This window comes from Hypomesus transpacificus, chromosome 17, assembly GCF_021917145.1.
Source record: "Hypomesus transpacificus isolate Combined female chromosome 17, fHypTra1, whole genome shotgun sequence".
NCBI classification, from domain to species: domain Eukaryota; kingdom Metazoa; phylum Chordata; class Actinopteri; order Osmeriformes; family Osmeridae; genus Hypomesus; species Hypomesus transpacificus.
In genome coordinates, this window is record NC_061076.1 from 3,872,447 (window position 1) to 3,893,675 (window position 21,229).

Consider the following 21,229-nt stretch of genomic DNA (forward strand, 5'->3'; position numbering starts at 1 on the left):
ACTCTGAAAATAGCATGAAATCCTCAATAAACTTAATAACTTTTTCAAAATTGTAATGACAAATCTTGAATATACACCAGTTTATTCTAATAATGTCTGGCCTACTTCTACACCCTTTACTTTTTCAATTCAGTAGAATTGAAAACATTTAAATAAAGAAATTGCTAATCTCTGAAACAGCATAAAAGCAGTGCTAAACTAAATTCTGACCAATGACCACACAGCGGCAGAGCAACCAGGAGCTAGTCTGTGGTTTGATTGAGACAGGATAACCAACATGTATTTGCACCAATATGCTTTCCACCAAATGCATCACAGGACAGCCAGGGAGATGGACAGGAAGGGACCAGGAACTCTGTGAGGTCCATCCTAGCAGACCAAAGTCCACTTGGGGACTAGGTCCAACATTGTCACACCAGCAACCAGGCCGATGTTTACAGCTCAACCCCCCCCCCCCCCCCCCCCCCCCACACCACAGGGGAGGTTAGGTGAGCAACAGAGACAAGAAAGTATAATAAGAAAATGCAAAGCAACAAATAAAAGTTACAATGACAGTGGCCGCATTTCCCAGATTTGTTAAGAAGCTAAGAGCTTAGAGCGTATAGGTAAGGTCCCCATCACTAGTTAAGCAAGTTTTTGATGTATCCCTAAACCCAGAGACAGCACCAGATACCCTAGATTGGAAAATGAAGTAGATTCCAGAGAAGAGAAACTGTATACAAGAATGCTCAGTAGCCTGATGCATTTGTCAATTTTTGTTCCTACCCTCACCTATGGTCATGAAAGTTGGGTCATACCCAAAAGAACTAGGTCGCGAGTACAAGTGGCTGATATGGGTTTCCTCAGGAGGGTGGCTGGTGTCTCCCTAAGATATAGGGTGAGGTGCTCAGTCATCTGTGAGGAGCTCAGAGTAGAGCAGCTGCTCCTTTGCATCGAAAGGAGACAGTTGAGGTGGTTTGGGCACCTGGTTAAGTAAAGGGTGTGGAAGTAGGCCAAGTATTATTCGAATAATGTGGTTTTTATTTGAGATTTTTCAGTCAAATTTTGAAAACATTATTAAGATTAGCGGGGATTTCATTGTGTTTTCAGAGAGCCATTTTCCATCATTTTGTTTGAAACGTAATTGAAAAAGTAAAGGGTGTGGAAGTAGGCCAAACTTTATTAGAATTATCTGGTGTATATTTGGGATTTTTTGACACCATTTTGAAAAAGTTATTAAGATTAGCGAAAAATATGATAAAAGTAATCATTTTTCAAAATTGTATGGGCAGTTTTCACCCGGTCCCTAACGCGACGCTGCCAAGTAGTGTCTTCCGAATGTGAGACGAATGTCGAATCTCGAAAATGAAACAGTAGAGTAGCCAAGAGAAATAGCCTATAGATCGCTAGGCTCATGACTGCAGTTTTGTCTAGTTTTAGTTGCCACTTTTAAATTGTATTTCCAATAATATAACAACTAGGCCAACTGTAAACCCTAAAGCTTTTCTTGGTTGAATAGCCTGTATAGGCTAGCTTAGGTCCTGCATAACGACATTACGATTTGGCTATTGATGTAGAGCTATTTAATTTGACGTAAACGCTCAAACTCACCAAGCGTAGGCCTTTACAATTCTCATTAAAAGACTTTCGATGACATTTGAGCCGATCTAAAACAGAATTATCCCAGATTTTGAACTAAGTAGGCTATTGAAGAACTTTGTCTCCATCCTCTGGCAGGTAGAGAGTGATGCGTTATATTGAAAGGCCGTGCGTTTTTTTCCACTTTATTCTCAAAGAGGCAATATCACCATAAAAACCAATCCCCAGTTCAACGATAAAAAATACTCTCAATAAAACAAATACTAGCGCCGACACATACTTACCCTACATCGATTCTACACTGAGGGATAGGCTACCTTATTTCTCAATGTAATTTAGGGGTCGCAGTGGGATTCTAGACTAACACATTTGTGGCAGAAGAAACCCAAACAATTGGCGTTGGAACTAGTATGGGAAACAGCTCAACATGTTGGTTTTGCCAACATGTTTTTGTGTTGGTCGCTTCCTGTTCCAGATTTTGTATTTACTTAACTTAGTAAAAGTGCTGTATCACTGCCTCATGTGGTACTTTCTGGAATTCACTAGCATGATCCTTCGACTTGAGTCATTGAGGAGGAGCATGAATTGCTGACCGACTTTAAAATAGCTGTCACAACAACTGAAATTGCTTTCTCATCCTGTATTCAATCAAGAAGGATCTTGCTCTTTAAATCAATCGTTGGGAGAAGAGCTATCGATATAAGGGTACTGTATTTTATAGGTAAGTAGCATGCTACAGATGTTTGCATTCATATTGCAGTTTGCTACATAAATATTTGTGCTTTAACATATTAACTCATTAGCTTGGTTAGTCAGTCAAGCCCGACAGTAGGAGTGTTAGCCAGTCTCGAATAATTTTTCGGATGCCTTTTCTAGAACATTCATAGCTAACGTGGACATGTACTGTATTTCAAACTAGCTAGTGCTAGCTAATGTAATTAATTGTTGTTGGTCAAAGCCAGCTAACATAGCACTATGATTAGAACATCGATTAAATCAATGACTTGGTGTCAGATGGCTAGACGCTATCTAGCTACTCGAGCTTAGCGCTAGATATAGTGCTACTAGTAGAGCTCGCTACATTAGCAGATTGAACGTGATATAGATGCAAGACATATCGGTTCTTATATTCAACGTTGTTCAGAGGCCGTTAGACGTTATCCATCATATATTGCAGTACTGTTTTCACCAAGTAAACAGTTGATAACTTGCTAACCAGTTTGATAAGTGCTAGCCAGCTATCTATGGCTAACTGGACAGTTAGTACTGTGTGATGCATAGCTAGTGCTATTCTGGCAGTGGATACAGCACCTACAAAAATGTACCTCCAATTATACAGTAACTGAAATTACATGAATGTAGCTAGATGAACGTTATTACCTAGGCTAAATGTTTATTGAATCTATTAGCCAATCGGGTGGGGCTAGCAATATCATTATTAGTGTCACACAGTAATGTAACTAGCTAACAACTTACAAACCTAGTTAAAGCATGGCTTAGCATGGAGGCCAACTCTGGCTGCTTAGCTACTGTAGTTAGCTAGATGGTATTGAACAATCTGCTTTTGACTGTGATTGTCGTCAAATTAATCAGGCATGGACGTTAGCAACCCGCTAAGCCTGTTGCATAATTATCAAGCACTAGCCTAGGCAGCACAAAAAACTAACAAATCCAGCCAATGGTTTCTAGCTAGCCCTAATCTTTATTGTAGCTATAGCTACAGCCTATCGGCCATTCCATTATTTTGGTGTATATGGGGGGCAGTACTGGGTGGGGTCAGAATTGTGGATTGTGTCATTAATTTTATTCCTTGTGTTCTACTAATAAATGTCAAGAATTAGATACCGGTTATCACCATAGTGCCATGGAGTTTCCTGATCTTGGAGAGCATTGCTCTGAGAAGTCCTGCAAGCGTCTGGGTGAGTTGTCACAGGGTAACTTACCTAGTACGCCCAGCACCCCTGTACCTCACATTGTTATTGGTCCTCTCTTTTTGCAACTGTTGGGTTTAAGTAGTCAGCAGTACAATACATTGTAATTGTATTAGGAGAAGAGCATATGACTAATTTTTTATGGCATCAACCAGCAAGTGTTGTTATGTCTTACAGATTTCCTACCAATGAAATGTGATGCATGTGAAGAGATCTTCTGTAAAGATCACGTAACCTATGCAAATCACAAATGCATGTCATCCTACAAGAAGGTATGTCATTTGTGATTGATCTTTATTTGCCTTATGATTTTGCCCTAGACATGACCTTAAGGTAGCGTAATGTTTGTAGTTCAATGGTGGTTGAGCTTGGCTAATAAATTGAACTATTTTGGGCTACAGGAAAAGTAACAATAGTTCTGTCTGTTCTTTTAGGATGTCCAGGTCCCGGTTTGTCCTCTGTGCAATACTCCAATTCCCATCAAGAGGGGAGAAATGCCTGACATCAAAGTTGGAGAGCACATTGATCGGGACTGCAAATCAGATCCTGCACAGAGAAAGAGAAAGGTATATGAAGTGACAATGCTGCTGTCATCATTATGCCTATGTTTCATCTCATACCCCTTAGGACTTATATTGATGTACTATGTTAATTTGGATAAGTAATGTCAAAGTGTCGGTTTTGCAGGTATTTACAAACAAATGCTCGAAGGGAGGCTGTAAGCAGAAAGAAATGATCAAGGTGACATGTGAAGATTGCCACTTGAATTTCTGTCTTAAACACCGACATCCATTAGATCATGACTGTAAGACCGATGGGAAACCTGCATCCAAATCGGGGTAAGTACTTTCAGACATTAATGGGCACCATTAAAACAGATCGAAACCACTGGATTAAGCCATCTTATTGTGTTAAAGAGCAGAAATATTAACGCATGAGCGGTAGAGTTGACATCATGTGAAAGGCTTGTTCACGAAGAGGATGATTTTGACATTTGTTTCTTTCAGAAATGCTGCTTTAATACGGTCCCAAGGTGCTTCCTCTAGTGCAGCTTGCAGTTCGGCCAGTAGAGGGGGCTCTCGCACTGTTTCTAATGGTGTGAGTGTCAACAGCAGGACCCACAGCAGTAGGTAAGGATCTTTTGATATATTTTTCCTGACCTAAAAAAGACCTATAGCGCCGTTTAACAAAATCTTAATTTTAGGCCTGAATACATGTATCAGTCAGATGAAGAATATATCTGAGTCAGTCATAGGCATTTTCTACTTTGAGGTAGATCAGATTAAATGAGTGAAAATGCTGCAGTGACTCCAAAACTGTGGTACGTACCGAACTGTGCCTTCTGCTTACTGTTACACCCCTAATTAATTGTAAAAAGATTATTACTAGAGATTCAAATTGTACAATTAGTACAATGAAATGTATTCTGTGTTAAATAATGTGTTGTTTACTACACCTGAACCTTCTGTTTTTCTCTCTGTAAATCAACAGTACTCAGAGGATGTCTGTTCCAGCTCCTGCCACAATGGCCCCTCCAGCTCAGAATATAATACCTGCATCAGCATCCTTTCAGGCTGGCCTGGTATGCATACAACTGTTATGACACAGCTTTTAAGTGTTGCTGAATAGGTCGTCTTTTATTCAAGAACCTTGTTTAGACCTCAATAGTCACTACTTTTATTGATGTTCGCATTAAAATGTTGGTCCGGGGCTCAGTGAAAAGACACTTTGCACATTGTTCTGTTGGTTGTTTACTAGGACAGGTGAAAGAAAGAAAATGTCTGACTATGAGGTAAAATGACAGCGCCAAATTAGACCAACCAAACCATTACTGCTTTGTACAGTGTGTAGACTAGCTATGTAGATGACTCCAACAGAAAACTACTAGGAATGAACAGTAACATTGAAGCGAGGGCAGATATGCAGTAGCTGCAAACAACCAGGGACATTTTTGTGAACTAACAAAGCGAGGTGAGGAGCTGCTGGCAACTAAAATGCAAACATTTAGCCGACTTTTATAGTACCAAAGCCCTGGCCCTTAACCAATAGTACCTTCTAAATAATTCAAAATAACTTTTTAATTTTAGAAGGTATGTTTTGTCATGTTGTCTATGTTATGTTCTACTTCCGCCACACACAACTGGCCGAAGGGGCAGGGCTTTTTAGCCTGGCTCTGCCCTCCAAAGTACTTCCGCTCAATTTTGATTTTGCTTCTGTACTAGGTCTGGCCATGAGGTACGTAAGTCAGATGTCTCAGGTTAATTTTCTACCAGCCAATCAGCGAACAGGGGGAGTGGCTGAGAACGATGATGTTGATGTCTTGCGCTAGTTTGTGTTGTAGTTCCGTAATGGCGGCGGAGAAAGATGCGAGTGAAGCCATTCGGTCCGTTGCCAAATATCCATAAGCTAAGGCCGGAGCAAGAACAAGTTTTGCTGAGTTTTGTTGGTGGCCATTATGTCGTGGCCCTCCTCCCCACGGGGTTTGGGAACAGTTTGATTTTCCAGCTACGGCAGCTAGCTCTGTTACAGTAGTGGTGAAGGAATTGGCTAAGGTGAACGCTAGCGATTGGTTATGGCAGATCAGAGTGGCTCTAGGCAGATCCAATAGAGTACCCGCCTACAAGGAAGTCAACGCTTGTCAATGGAGCGAGCCCAGACTCTCTGTACAAATGAAATGTACGAGAGTCTGGTTAGGACCAGGATAAGGGCTTTAACCTTCTTTCTCCAAATCAGACCATGGAAACTGATGAGCTTGAAGTAATTTTTGCAAGCAATATGATTGTTGGTGTGCTGCTGTATAATTCCACCACTTCCCACTTCTTGCCTGCTTCGTATGTTGATTGCGTTCTACACTCTTTACATTTACATTTAGTCATTTAGCAGACGCTCTTATCCAGAGCGACTTACAGTAAGTACAGGGACATTCCCCCCGAGGCAAGTAGGGTGAAGTGCCTTGCCCAAGGACACAACGTCATTTGGCATGGCGGGGAATCGATCCAGCAACCTTCTGATTACTAGCCCGACTCCCGATTCTTTGAGTCATTCTTGTCACCCCTTGCCTGTTACAGTCAACAATGTTAGGGTTGTTCTCTTGCCTATCTGTCTAACTGGACTTAACCGAGTGGCCCTAACCCTCCACCTGAATCTTGTGTTTGCTAATCTGTCTTTGTTCTTGCAGACCGAGGAGCAGGCATTACAGAGAGCACTGGAGATGTCCCTGGCGGAGTCGGGCCGTGGTGTTCAGCCAGCCCTTAGGTATGAAGTCCTAATGAGGAATTCTGATACTGCACACATTTCAGAGCCTTTAATCAACCCTGCCTATTGACTGTAATGACTGTGTCTGGTCTAAATGTCTTATGTGGCTGAGGGCGTGAGCGAATGATCAACTTTTCTGTCTAGGGAGTGTGATTTGCTCTTTTCTTCACACCAACTCGTATAGTAGCTCCTTTGCATGATAACTAGTGATATGCTGTGATTCAAAATGAAAATATTCCAGACGTGTGTGTGTGTGGTGTATTTTTTGTGAGGATGGACTAGGTACCATGGTTACAGCCAGTGTGAATTCCGATAGTGGATTTAACCCCCCTACCCCCCCCCCCCCCCCCCCCCTCTAGTGTTATGTGTTAGTGTTATGTCATGTTGACTGTGAAACGTCTTCAGTAAGTGTTTGTTCCTCAGTCCTCAGGAGCAGGAGGATCTGGCCTTGGCTCAAGCCCTCGCTGCTAGTGAAGAGGAATACAGGCGTCAACAGCAGAGACAACAGGTATCCAGAAGGCTTAGCCGTCAGTAAAATACTTGCAGGACCATACCTAGGTACATGGCTTCTCGGAAATCCTCACTAACTCTCAACTTACTCACTCAGTATGTTATACGAAGTGGACAAAAGGAAATTGATCATATAAATAATTAGAGCACCGTATAGTTTGAAGACACAAACTTGTAAATCAGTTTCAGTGAATTGTCTGAACCAGCATGATCCCCTTTGTTCACAGGGCAGAGAGACCAAGCAGTCCACCTGCAGCCTGTCATAAACCTGGATCACTCAGCCTGGACCAAGGCTTCCACTAGTCGACAACAAGCGACAGCACATCTCTTGAACACTTATGCCCAGTAGCAAAGCATCACTGATTGTACCAAATTAGCATTCAGGAAATCCCACTGGCTAAGAGTGGCTCACTGGCTTTTCAATACTCTCTCCTAATTTTTACTGATGAGACATTGTACATATTTTATAAATATTGATCATGAAATGTAACCATAGCATAATTGTATCCTAAATAAATTATTATAAAGACCACCCAATTGCCCCTTTGTTGTCAATACATCTAATATATCTACATATTACAATGTATAATATTAAAAAGTGTGTGTGTTTTGACAAATCTTTGTTATATATGATGAAAGTCAACTTGCATTATTGTAATGTAAGAGTTAGAACATGAAACATGGGTCAACTTAAACAGCTATGTGTATGTAGTAGTTCCCTTCTACCACATGGTGTCTCTAAGGTCAGGTAAATTAAGTTCCATGTCTGTTCTCAGACAAGGGACATCGGAGAATGGTATTCCTTCTATGAATGTATTTATGAAAGAAGGAAAATAAAAAGAGGCGCTGGTTTCTTGTTTGTCTAATGTTTGGCCTTACATAACTCAAGATTATTGCACATGCAAGAATGGGTTCACTGTGATTTTAGAATGTATTTTAAATGACTTAATATCAAAGATTATTTGTATTCTTCTGAAAGGACAGTGCCTATCATTATGTCTCATCTAACAAAGAAGAGTCATGCTGGCTAGGTAAGGGCACTTATGTAATGGATTGGTTAGTCACCTGGATGTAGGTTACTCATTGTTCCACTAGACCTCTTCATCCCCCTACAAGAGGGAAATGACACATAATTGTCAGTAGTAATAAGGGAACATCAGGGATGATTGCTGGATAGTTATCTCTGAACCAACCTTTCATTCTATTTAATGTGAAAGTACTAAAATACCCTGTACACGAAGCATCAAATAATCACAAAATCTCGTTATATATTAAGAGAAAATGTTAATTTACAGCTTATTATCTAATTATTATTAGCTTATTATTATTATTATTATTAGCTAATTATTTAATGATTCTATGTCATTATCCATGGTAATGAGTTTTGTCACTACACTGATCGCTGGTAGGGTATGGTTTGTTGACTTCATGTTCTGTGAAGTCAGCTGTTGCTAACGATGACATGCATGTTTTCTCAGGTGTGTTTTTCCTTGGAGTGACAGAAAGCTCAATTCTTATTGCGTACTGTCTACTATCGTCTCTTTCACAGTGGCTGTGAAGCATGTTCCCATGGTTGCCAGCTGCACCTGTACCACCAGCAGTGTAGGTTGTTACAAGAGAAACATGGTGTGAGAGGTAATGCATTTTCTCAACTCACATGATGAGCCACAATGAGACTGTTTAGACATTGTTTCATGATCTTGACAATGTTTCATGGCAAGCTATTGTTAAGTTTTTTTGTGTGAAAATGACAGTTTCAGCAGAAGATATTTTATGGACTTTTCCACTGATGTATGTATGTGATGCCAAGGTTCAGTGAAGGGAGCTTCACCTGGAATCCATTTATATTCTAGAAAAGATCCCTCAGAACAGTCTGTAGTCAGTGTTTTGTCAGACACATACTTTCCACCATCCAGAAGAACACTGACAACAACAGCCTATATTGTAATTTCACATTGTTTGTTCAGTGTCAGGGTTACCTACCTATTGTACTGGGTTTTCATGGACTATATGATGTTCATGAAAATCTGTGACAGTCTGGTCAACACTGTGCTTTAAGTCAACGTTAAATGTAATTTATTTCATTTTTTTACAGACGAATCTCATTCTTTTTCAGGTTGCAAACTAATTTCACCTTTGCCTTTACTTGACATTTGTGACACCTTTCTCTATATTACCATTTCTGTATATTACTGTATGTGGTGTATTTGCATTTGCCGAGAATCATATCACTGTTAACCAGAAACCACATACATTCAAAATGCTATTACTGTTTCACAACAACTTATATATTTTAAAGTGAAATTGGTTTATTGGTTTATTGCTATACCCTTTAGCCCTATAAGGGTTAATCTTCCAGGGTTCGAACAAATAACAAATACACACATACAGACATATATATACAGATTACAGATCAAAGAAACAGTCATACATAATCGTCACATGAAATATACAGTTAAAAAATTCCCATAACTATTAATCTAGCTTGCAAACAAATGGTGATTTGCGTGGTAGGGTGTTCCAAAGATTGACGGCACGGTAGAGAAAGGTTCTCTTTTTGGAGTTTTCCTTTGGCTTAGGTAGTTTGAAACTGTAGGAATTGGATAATCTAGTTGAAAATGTGTGGGTTGAACGATGGAACTATAAATGTTTTGGGGCTCATGACTGACAAGTATTCTAAAGAACATATTCCACGTAACAATGGCAAATCTATCTCTTAACATGGGCCAACCCAGATCTAGATGCATTTGTTCAACAGGCGCGTCTAGTGAGCATTTCAACAACAATTTGCAGGCTCTGTTCTGTACTACTTGGAGCTTACGAGTGTTTGACTGAGACATGTTTGTTAGAACTGGCAAACAGTACTATGCTACTGATAAGACAAGTGCACATACGACAACCTTACAGACTTCATAAGACATGGCCCATGCGTGCCTTCTCACAAGGGCGATGTTCCTTGATTGTTTAAATGGCTAGCAAAAATGCAATCACCGTTAGTGTTGGTGTTTTCTGCAACCAAAAGCCTATTTGCATGTGGGAAAATCAGCCTCATAGTCTTACACAAACATTTAAATGTACCTAAAATAAAAATGAAACCACAAACGTGACAAATATGGGTCCTCTATTTGAAGTACCATTATAGAAATTATCCTGTACACTACAGTCTGTTTCAACAGTCTCACATCACAACTCTCATTTCCTTTTGTGGTACTGAGATGCATTTGTAACCATTCTATACATTATCATATAGGTGGTTAAAGTTGTGTTCTTTATGTGTCTGTGATAATAACTCGAACAGAAATTATTGCTGGTATACTCCGGCATTGTTCCTTATTCCCTATTAATACCTTTAAACTGATAGCTTTACCATAACATGCTGAAATTAGACCAGGTGATCAACACAATAGCAGGAGTGCTGTCTGGTTTATCACAATGTGTCACACAAAACACTGGGGATTTCTTAAGGGTACGTGGGGATGTTCAGGGAGGTGCTGCAATACTGGAAGAGGGAAGTGGAACCTTTTTAGTTTAATTTGCAGTCCAAAGGAAGGGTACCTGCAGGAATTAGAACAGATTGTCTTGGACTCCAAGACATGACATTCACACAGCTGTAAGCTCTGGGTGTTCTTTTAGAGTTCAGCTATGAAGCTATGAGGCTGCAATAATATGGTTTTTGAAAGACAGAGAGAAGCTACATCTCATCAATCAAAGATTAAAGAACCTCTCTGACCCAACAACAAAAGGTGCAGCAACCTGAATCTATAAAGAGACATGAATCTTTCAGCGGCCAAATTTCAAATTATATTACATTGTGATTTTCTATTACATCACCATAAAGCAGTCTGGATCCAATTTAGATAATTGAAAACAAAGACATCTGCATAAATGTTAAGGAGCACACTACTACAACACTGTTGTTTTATGCTCCCATTATGACTGTTGGAGTTAGACTGTATTGGTTTGGACATATGTTAACCATACATTACACTTTTATTAATGTTGAAGAAAAACTAGAAGTTTGACCGGAGCTTTATTCAGTTAATAATTGAACCATGCGAATTACTATCAGTCAAAAATATATCAGCGTAGAAACTAACAACATCAACTGCATGTGTTTCCATGACAACAGTGGAAAGCTTGGAAGCTGTCTAATGTGTGTACTTGAGAATTGAAAATAGAAACATACAGACACTATGTCATAAGAACATTAAATTACTACTTCCTATGCAATAAAACTATCAAAGTTCATTAGTGATTCTACTGTGGGGCTGTTTTTGACATATTACTCCATTGAACAGGCAAGTAGGAGGCAAGCTTTATTTTTTTTACCTGGGGTTATAGGGAACCTCGCACCTTGCATTATGAACCTTAAAAAACTGTCTGCTTCTCTGAAAAGACTGAAGTGCCAACTTGTGGAGGCTCCAGGCTTGGCTGTTGATGACCTTGCAGTGAAAGAGTATTGCTTGAATTTTTTAAAGAGGACGATGAATATTTCAACGTTTTATGTCTTGCTGCTTCAGTAAGAATACCTTGGCTTTCCTCAAGAGGCTAATAGAATGCTCATGGGTGGTTGGGATTTTCTAGAGGAATGGTTCTTTCTCACATATCTGTCAACACACAATCAAACTTAAAATAAAAATAATTTTAAAAAACTCTTCAAATAAGCCTGGTCTGTAAATCCGGGCTCCTGAAGTGATCCTAGGTCAGATGACACCATGAATCACCCCTGAGGTCATTATGTTCAATGGCATGTTGACAGACATGGAAGGAAATGCAATGACACACATCAGGAGAAATACACACCCCATAGCTCTAAAGCTAAAACAGAACAGCAGAATTTGTTTGTGTTTGATTCACATTTTGGATTGCTGCCAGATATATTTCTCTGCCTTTCTTCAATTTTCAGCCAGGACATCCACATTGCTTCCACATCCCTTACTCATCATGGAGGAATAGACTCCCCTTTAACAAAAAAAGGTGTGGTAAAACACTGTTATTATTTCCCACAAAATCCCCTCCTTGTGGAGTTATAAATTATAATAAATAAATAAATAAATAATTATGATTCTTATCAATTACCCACATATTCTTACATTGAAAATATCAAAAGCAGTGTGTGTCAGTCACACACGTGAAGAAATGTATGACCTGACAGCTCATCTTTGCAAACGCATGTCACATTTAAATATAGAAACCCATGATAGTGCAAGTGTCAAATGAATCCCCCTGTCTCCGGTCACAGCAACAGTGGAGGATCTGATCAGTGTCCTGTAAAAATGAGCAGTCTTTGGTTGCTATGGAAACGTTCTCGCAAAATAAACCCAGGAGCGCAAGGCAGGGAAACTCTTTCCACTGGTTTCTGAACTTTGTATGTCATGATGGACTTTTTTATTGTCATACCATTTGATATTTTCACATTATTACGTTCTTATTTCAACCAAGGAACCACTTGACACATGGGAATAATATCAAAAAGAGCAGCTCAATAGCTTATTGTCCTTTGGGAAATACCCTACAGGCTTACATCAATAAATGTCACTGTCAGAAGATAACCCCGATGATGGGTCATTTAAAGTTAAAATGTTTGTGTACAATTGCCTTTTATTAGTCTGATCCTAGCACATCTAAGATTGCTGATTATATGGTCAATAGGATATAATTAAAATAAATTGTAGTTCAGAAAAGGCAAATAGATTTATTGGCAGCTTCAGATTGCATCAAGTTCCCCTTCTGTTTTTATGATGATCAAATGTACAGTGATATGTTTAGCAATGCTTTGTATGCAGTAAAGCCAAGCCTAAACCAACCTACTACCTTCACGAGTTAAAATCATACTTTGAGAGGTTACAAGATTCCTGTTCAACTGAAAAGTCCCACTTCATGTAATAGGGTCAGAAAGCAGGATGTTGTTGTAGCATAAGTCATTTTCAGTTAAAAATGTCAAACATCAAATTTTGTTTTACAATAATTGGAATACAATATTTGCTTTGAAGGTCGAACAATAAATACATGTGAAAACAACAACAAAAAAGAAGACCTTGTGTCCCTTTGGGATTTGGAATAGAAGACTTCTACTATAATTATAAAAAAATCTATGGTGGTGACAATGACCTTGAAATAAACCTTTAAGTAAACAAGAAACATTGAACTGCTTTTATTGAGCATCTCAAAAGCTACTAGATGCTGATATAGCTAGTCAAAGCCATTTATACACTTTCACAGTTCCCCAAACTTGTAATTAATTATGAATCTAGACTTTGAGTAGGCTGACATCTTTTCTTTACATGTTTGTACATTCAGCACCTACAAGAGTGCAAGTCAACCATGTAATAGTTAAGTATCTTTTTAATGTATTTTGTCTGTCATGATATGTAATGATATGTAATTTGCAGGAAACATTGTGACACAATGTAAATAGTGTATGAATACAAAGATTGGGTCGATGGTCTGGCTCACGATTGATTAGGCACCTGAGCTGTTTCTCAGTATGTTAAATACATGTTTCCCCGGGCCAATTGTCTACCCTTACTCCAGATGATTAAGTAGCAGTTGCTTAACCTCGTCCCTCACCATGGTATCGAGCCCAACACCACACCTCTGCTCCGCAATGCTCTGCTGCAGTAAAGAGAGAACATTAAACTGTGGAGGAGGAGCCTTTTGTCAGGGTGAGAGAGGGATTGGACCAGAGAGTGTGAGAGAGAAAGAAAGAGGGGGCTGAAGAGTGGGTGGGCAGAGGTAGAGAGCATGAGAGAGATTCGAGCACAGAACAGAATCAGTGTGTTGGAAGGCAGAAACGGTAGAATGGAGGAAAGATACGTTTTGTTAGAATAATATATTTCATTCCGGAGTATTAGGAAAACAGAAAAACAGGACATTTCAACTGCAGATATTATTGACCAATAAACCTGGTAGGTTCACCTGATTTATCTCATGTAATGTTAACATACATATCCATGCAGAGACCATATCACATTATTTACTGTGCTGTTCTGGAGTTTCTGTTTTCATTTCTAATCCTAAAGCCATTCCAGGAGCACAGCATCTGAGTAGAGGAATTTGGGATGCTGATTCTGGACATAATGCAAACATCCAATTGGTAATGTTTTTCAGAAGTAGTTTTCACTATACATTATGACATACTTGGTGATCTTATGCCATATTTACTAATGAAAATGCATGTTGTCTAATCCATGTGTAGTGCTCCAAAGTCTATTTTATTATTGTATTTACCGGCATTTATACTTATATTTTCCCGTTACTGCTGTTATTTTCTCCAACCTATCCCTCTACACAAATTCATTTTTTTCTCTCCTTAAGACCTTACACTGGCTAAAGCATTTACTTATAATAGCACTTCTTCCTGCTCTTTAGGTGCTCACTGGTCACCCTTTAGACACTTCTAAATTATCTCTGCAAGCTACAATAGCAGCCGGTTCCTGAAGCCCAGCTGTCAGGACAGATATGTGACCCATGTCAAAATAATTTCCTCTGGTGAGCGTGCCCAGGGATTAAAGAGCCTGGAAGCTACTGAAGTCTGGAATATGATTATATGTGTCTGTTGAGTATAAAAATCAGTTTCAAATCTGTACAGCAGTGTTAGATAAGAGATTTTACCCTGCTGCCTGCTGTGTTCAGACATTGTACTATTGTTTAATACACTGATATAGGTTTAAGGAGACGTTTGGGTCGGAAGGCGTCTTTAAAAATAATTGATGTTGGGGGAAATTGGTGTGAGTGTGTGACAGAATTTCTTTTGAAGTCTCGCTTTTGATTCAGAGTGCACTTGGTGAATCAGCCATTTTGGAGAGAAAAGGAAGATAAAATAATTGTGCATGTTCCATGGGTGAAAGAAGGAAAGCCAGTTGAGGAATTATTGTGAGGCTCAACACAAAGGGCTGTAATTTGTTTCAGAACATTTAACTGAGCTTCTAATTATTTTAGTCATGTAGCTCTTTTAGAAGTATCCATTAGTTGACATTATGTTCCAGCCTACAATAACATTTCAAATCTTAACCTGACAGTAAAAAGCTGCACCACAAATCTAAAAAGGTTGTCACTCACAGATAGCCACTACCTACTAACCAATTAGCTATGGGTTAGACATAACTGCCTCAGTAGCTGTCCAACCACGACCAATGGCCAGATGTCTCGTTTGGATGACATGACATCTCCATGACAACAGAATTTGGGTATTTTAAGTGTTATCAATCAAGTGCCAAGACTCTAACCACCGTCATTTCATGGCTTTCAAGAGGGGATGCAATATATATTGTTAAATGTACAATACAGGTACAATGAATACATACACAACATATTCTAAAGGTAATTGTTTGGGGAAACAATGCTGTAAAATAATAATCTTCTTTCCTCTTAGTCTCCTTGATTCAATGTGTTCTGTTTCCCACATTAGATAAATTACACTCTCCCATCCAAGTGTATGCATCTTTAGTGTGTGCACATCAATTGCATGCAATAAATGCCTATAGCAACAGCCTAAAATTCTACAGCGAACATAGCTTCTGACAGCATGTCTAGTTTTGGACTGAGATATTTGGTGGGCCTATGTGTCTCAAGAAATACACCAACTAAAACTATCCAAGCTGTGCCACTTTACTGAAAGTGTGCAATTTTCTCACTTCCATCTTTTGGCAAAAAACGACTTTTTCTCCCACAGGCTAAGTGAAATCTTGGATCAACTGCAACGCTGACGTCACTATGCATAAACCAGACCCAGTGTGTACAAGGTCTATGCCAACGTGTTTTTATGAACAAAATGTGTCACAAGGCACTACAAGTCAAATTTTAATTGAAGCTGTTGGCCTAATCTGCATTTGGGAAATAACAGACCTTTTTGAAAGGATTTGCATTCCAAAGATTATGTTTAATGGTTCGATCCAGGGTCCGACCAAATGCTTGAATCTTGCCTGGTGAGGTTGTTACAGGTCTGTACCACAGGGATGGACTGTCTGTAGGATGTGTGCCAGCCAGCATGTTGTGTGATATGACACTTGGTTGTATCTAAACTGACAAGAGATTGCTACACTTCAGAATTTGGGCATTACTGCTGTTACCGTTGTCTGTTACAGGATCAGTGAATACAAACCATCCATCTTTAAACCTTAGGACTATCTATAGATGTGGTGCTATGCTTTTGGTCATGGCAACTGCCTTGTTAATTACAACGTATTAATTACAATTAATTGTATACAGTGCAGTCCCCGTTGCAATTTCACTGATTCATTTTCTGCAAGTGGTAGTCTGTGGCAATCAATCAGTCTGTGTCTTGGAGAGTGTTCCGGATCTATTGGTTAGTAATTTCTCCTCAGTTGGAAAGTTGCAACTAAATCAAAGAGAACACCATCTTTCAATTACTGAGACACTTTAAAGCTATGTCAAGACTGTAATCAGATCGACGGGCTGAAACTGGGATTCCATCAATATAATAGAATTACTTGTTACTTGGTCAAGTAACAAGTAAGTTGCTTGACCAAGTGGGCGGGTGTTTGAGTGTACTAGCTATAATACACGAGGCTAGGTAGAAGACATCATATATTGAATGTCAATATATGATTCCTTGGTCTTCCACATGTAACAGCAACACTTCCTTTTCAAAGCTGTACAGACGAAAAACAATACCTCCTTTTCCCTCTGCTACAATATGATCATTGAGGATGGTGGCTATACCAAAGGTAGAAAGGGTGACCCATGTTCAGATTAATGCATACCAAATGTGTCTATGTCAATCTGATTTTCTCTGTAGTGTTGTAGGTTGGTATCCAATTGTTTTATTAATGGTTTAATCCATAAGGTATTGTATTATTTCCAGTAATGTCAACACATACAAAATGATTCATCCTTAGGCCTACTTTGTTCCATAGAAAATACTCAGGCAGATATATTGAACGAAAGCCCACGGCAAACATGTTAGCTACTCGTTGCTCTATTAGGTTTTGTCTGCTGTCAGTATGATATGAGTATTAAAACTGGGTGACTCATCAAAACAATTCATCATCCTTACTTGACATTCTGAAGCACATGTTTTTTTCGTGAACACCATTATCATAGGGTTGTAAACTAACCAGGCATCACTCATATTGTTGCAGCCCAACTTTATCCAGATTTATATCTCTTTTCTTCCAGAACACAAACTGCTGTTAAAAATGTCTGACCTGGAAGACTTCAGCAGGACAGGAGGACAGGGAAATATATCAGACAGTTACCAGGTTAACCCAACCAGTGTGATCGTGTCGGTGGTCTTCTCCCTCATTTTCCTACTGGGCACCATTGGGAACAGCCTTGTGTTGGCAGTGCTACTGCGCAGTGGCCAGGTGGGATACAACACCACCAACCTGTTCATCCTCAATCTGAGCGTGGCCGACTTCTTCTTCATCATCTTCTGTGTGCCTTTTCAAGCCACCATTTACTCCCTGGAAGGTTGGGTGTTTGGCTCTTTCATGTGCAAGGTGGTCCACTTCTTTATCAACCTCACCATGTACGCCAGCAGTTTCACGCTTGCTGCAGTGTCGGTCGATAGGTATGTTTTTGTTTCTCAACCATTTTCCAAGCTACTGTCAGTGCTGTCAAATGTTTTCATATACGTAAAGGTGAACAGTCCCAGTGCCTCATATCCTTTTTTTAAATATATGTACTCTTACATGTAGTTCACATTCATCATTGGTTTGTGAATCCAAAGGTCAACTTGCCCAATTAAAATGAATGGATTTCTATGGCTAAACCAAGATGTCAATAGTTTACCTCATCAGAGTTCACACTTCTTCTCTGCACAAATACTTGGTCCTATTTTCTATTGTATAATAATACATTTACATTTAGTCATTTAGCAGACGCTCTTATCCAGAGCGACTTACAGTAACTACAGGGACATTCCCCCCGAGGCAAGTAGGGTGAAGTGCCTTGCCCAAGGACACAACGTGATTTTGGCTTGGCCGGGAATCGAACTGGCGACCTTCAGATTACCAATAATAGGCAGAAAGATGGTCACAAGCGTTGACAGAAGCCTATGCTGTTCAAATACAGCACTCACACTTTCAAACACCTATTCTTTCACAGTGTTTTTATTAGCCTGGCAGTCCAGACAAACTTTCTCTCGTCCCTGGTAGCTACCTGTCTGGCCAGAATAAAAGAGGCACATCGGTAATATTAGGAAGAGAAGGGCATTTCATCTACATACTACAGGATAAAAACATCCAAATAATCCTGACCTTAAATTGAATTTGAATCATCATGATGGACTTCAGCATGAGTGCTTTCCTTGCACAATGCATTTGTTCTCTTCCTGCAAAAAGGATCCCATTGATTCTGTGGGGCCACATTCTGAACCTGATGAAAATAGTTGGTCTCAATCTGTGGGGAGAGCCGACACCCTCAGCACACAATGTGATTGTTTACCTTTTTGATGGTGCCATTAATTCAATATATTTCCTCCATGTGAAAAATGAACATCTGCTGCGAGTGTAGTTGAGACCTAGAATCCCCAGCAGCAATTATTTCCCAGGCAGGCAGGATGAGCAACAAACACATTTGCAGCTCTAAATTTGCCACTCATCTATTAACCCCAAAGGCAGATCAGATCGGGTTTTTTTGTCTATAAGCCTTAAATATGTTTTCAGATAAAAAAACAATTTAATCAAAGAAGTGTTAGTTTGACACTGGACTGAAGTATAATCAAATTTTTGTTTACTTAGTCAAATCCTTTCTTGCTGAACATCCAGCTAAAAATACTATTCTACTAAAATACAAAATAAAATAAATACAATAAATACTAAAATACAAAATAATGACATGCACCAACAATAGCACTTTAACTGCAATCCCTTGTGAAACATTTATAAACCATTTGTGGAATTGGTTCCTACATCGACTTAATAACTGTAATTTTTGTATGTTTACAAATAATTTGTTATTAGTTAGAGTTCCAATGGTTGAATTAACTGCACAAAATGTATTTGGGTTTGTAAAGGATACAATATAGTTTTCAGAAAATCTTAGTGAAATGAATTGTAAGTCTGACCAGTCTTTGTGTTTGGTTGGTAGGTATCTGGCCATTCGCTACCCTCTGCGTTCCCGAGAACTAAGAACACCCTGTAATGCTGTCGTTGCCATGGTAGTCATCTGGGGTCTCTCGCTGATCTTTGCAGGACCGTATCTAAGCTACTACGACCTCATTGATTTTGCCAATAGCAACGTGTGTGTCCCTGGCTGGCAAGAGCACAACCGTAAGGTGCTTGACACGTGCACCTTTGTTTTTGGTTATGTGATTCCTGTACTCATCGTAAGCCTGTCCTATACCAGAACCATCAAGTACCTGTGGACAGCTGTGGACCCGTTGGACGGAATGTCAGAGTCAAAAAGAGCCAAGCGCAAGGTGACAAAAATGATCATCATTGTAACTGTGCTTTTCTGCATATGCTGGCTGCCGTACCATGTAGTCATACTTTGTTACCTCTATGGAGATTTTCCCTTCAACCAGACCACGTACGCCTTTAGGATATTGTCTCACTGCATGGCTTATGCTAACTCCTGCCTCAATCCCATTGTGTATGCTTTGGTATCCAAGCATTTTCGCAAAGGCTTTAAGAAAGTGTTCAGCTGTATCCTCAGCAAGAATGGACGGAACAAAGTTCACGTGGTTCATGTAGCCAACACTGTGCCTGGATTTGAAGCAGGGTCAACAGAAGTGTCTCAGATGAATGAGGAAAACATACGACAGAACGATTGTGAAATGACTAACAGGCCCATCGCTGAACCTAGGGAGGCCACAATGACTTTAAACTTGCCATTTCAAAAGCAACCCTAAATGTCAAAGAGTTATGTGCTTATTGCCTTATTATCCCTCCAAAGTGGGATATTTGATGTTATCTGGACGGAAAATATGTTTTCAAGTATGCAGTCTGAGTCATAATCCTCTAAAAGGATTAAGTTTTGTTGCTATTGATTTTACTTTAGAATTTGCATATACTTGCATGCATTTCTTTGATATTAAATCATTAATTAAATTACAAATCTGTTTGTGATAGGAAGAGGAGTAATGGGTACACTTTAGAATTGTGTTGATGTTGTAATATAAATACTGCAAGCATTGTTATAATTTATTGTTTTGGTTTACTTGTTTGTTCTCTCAAATACTTTCCCTATCTAGTGCCCGATATAAGATGTGTGCTACCTCAATAATGTACTATTTATTATTAACTAGATTCAGAAGAACAGTTCTCCTGCAGGATTATTTAGCCAATATTGGGAAATTATACTCCTTTATACTGTCTAGCACTGTCCGCAATTTTGTCATGAGGTGTTATTTGTAATAGTATGTTATGCTTTTGTAACGGTACGTCTATCTATAATGGATTTGAACTCATATAAATCATATTTTTGGTGTACATATGTGATTAAATATGGCAATTGAATAATAAATCATTCAAAACTATTTCAATACTGTATGTGCATACAAATAAATTCAAAAAATCTAATTAAAAACGTTGTTAAATTACACATTCCTTGGAACAATGGTGGGTACTGCAATAAAATCCACTAACATCTACTGTATGTGCCTTGTTGTATCTTTATGGGCAATGTACAACTTATGGTCCATGAAGAGAACTCATGCAGTATAAATGTGATCAGGATAACATGGTAAATAGATCTTCAATTTAATCTTGATATGCATGAAGAAAAATGTAACAAACATATTATATGTTGCATCTTTAACATTTATGAAATATTATCAATATGTGAATCCAATACTTCTAGGAGCACGTTCATCTTAACTGTCTGACATTTCTAGCTGCAGAGTGTACGCTAATAATGGTTGATACTTAAACATTGAAAGGACTACTCCAGATCTTCAGGGAAGAGAGCAGTCATTATCATGCACAGTGTATGATTCACTTACAATGCAAAGAAGTGCTTCGATTAAAGTGTTGCAATTATATACTAAT

At 39.0% G+C, this 21,229-nt stretch overlaps 3 protein-coding genes across 5 annotated transcripts in view; 2 read left to right on the forward strand and 1 right to left on the reverse strand.

Moving 5' to 3' along the window:
• The window catches only part of uncx (UNC homeobox), an 11,388-nt gene extending 9,426 nt beyond the window's left edge, over positions 1-1,962 (reverse strand). The window contains exon 1 of the mRNA XM_047039007.1: positions 1,863-1,962. The gene's annotated coding sequence lies outside the window, so the exon portion shown is untranslated. The remainder of the gene's footprint in view (positions 1-1,862) is intronic.
• A 95-nt stretch (positions 1,963-2,057) lies between these two features.
• Positions 2,058-7,824, forward strand: zfand2a (zinc finger, AN1-type domain 2A). 3 transcript variants are annotated; one of them, XM_047039009.1, is made up of 10 exons: positions 2,058-2,299; positions 3,414-3,497; positions 3,687-3,781; positions 3,944-4,075; positions 4,197-4,348; positions 4,517-4,639; positions 5,001-5,091; positions 6,688-6,764; positions 7,188-7,322; positions 7,502-7,824. In XM_047039009.1, exons 2-9 carry the CDS (start codon positions 3,443-3,445, stop codon positions 7,297-7,299), a joined length of 837 nt encoding a protein of 278 aa, XP_046894965.1. In that variant the 5' UTR covers positions 2,058-2,299; positions 3,414-3,442; the 3' UTR covers positions 7,300-7,322; positions 7,502-7,824. The 3 variants fall into 3 exon arrangements, with proteins under 3 accessions (XP_046894965.1, XP_046894964.1, XP_046894966.1); XM_047039008.1 differs by having other exon boundaries at positions 2,059-2,299; positions 7,188-7,272; positions 7,502-7,823; XM_047039010.1 differs by lacking the exons at positions 4,517-4,639; positions 5,001-5,091; positions 6,688-6,764; positions 7,188-7,322; positions 7,502-7,824 and having other exon boundaries at positions 2,114-2,299; positions 4,197-4,352.
• A 6,244-nt stretch (positions 7,825-14,068) lies between these two features.
• Positions 14,069-20,228, forward strand: galr2b (galanin receptor 2b). The gene is made up of 4 exons (XM_047038778.1): positions 14,069-14,182; positions 14,297-14,370; positions 17,415-17,808; positions 19,329-20,228. The coding sequence occupies exons 3-4, from the start codon at positions 17,435-17,437 to the stop codon at positions 20,089-20,091; spliced, it is 1,137 nt and encodes a 378-aa protein (XP_046894734.1). The 5' UTR covers positions 14,069-14,182; positions 14,297-14,370; positions 17,415-17,434; the 3' UTR covers positions 20,092-20,228.
• Positions 20,229-21,229: the final 1,001 nt, after the last annotated feature.

Coding starts and splice junctions, on each gene's coding strand:
- galr2b (XM_047038778.1), top strand. CDS start 17,435: ATGTCTGACCTGGAAGACTTCAGCAGGACAGGAGGACAGGGAAATATA. Junction 17,809..19,328: donor GCTGCAGTGTCGGTCGATAG/GTATGTTTTTGT, acceptor TTTGGTTGGTAG/GTATCTGGCCATTCGCTACC.
- zfand2a (XM_047039008.1), top strand. CDS start 3,443: ATGGAGTTTCCTGATCTTGGAGAGCATTGCTCTGAGAAGTCCTGCAAG. Junction 4,349..4,516: donor AAACCTGCATCCAAATCGGG/GTAAGTACTTTC, acceptor TGTTTCTTTCAG/AAATGCTGCTTTAATACGGT. Junction 6,765..7,187: donor GGTGTTCAGCCAGCCCTTAG/GTATGAAGTCCT, acceptor TTTGTTCCTCAG/TCCTCAGGAGCAGGAGGATC.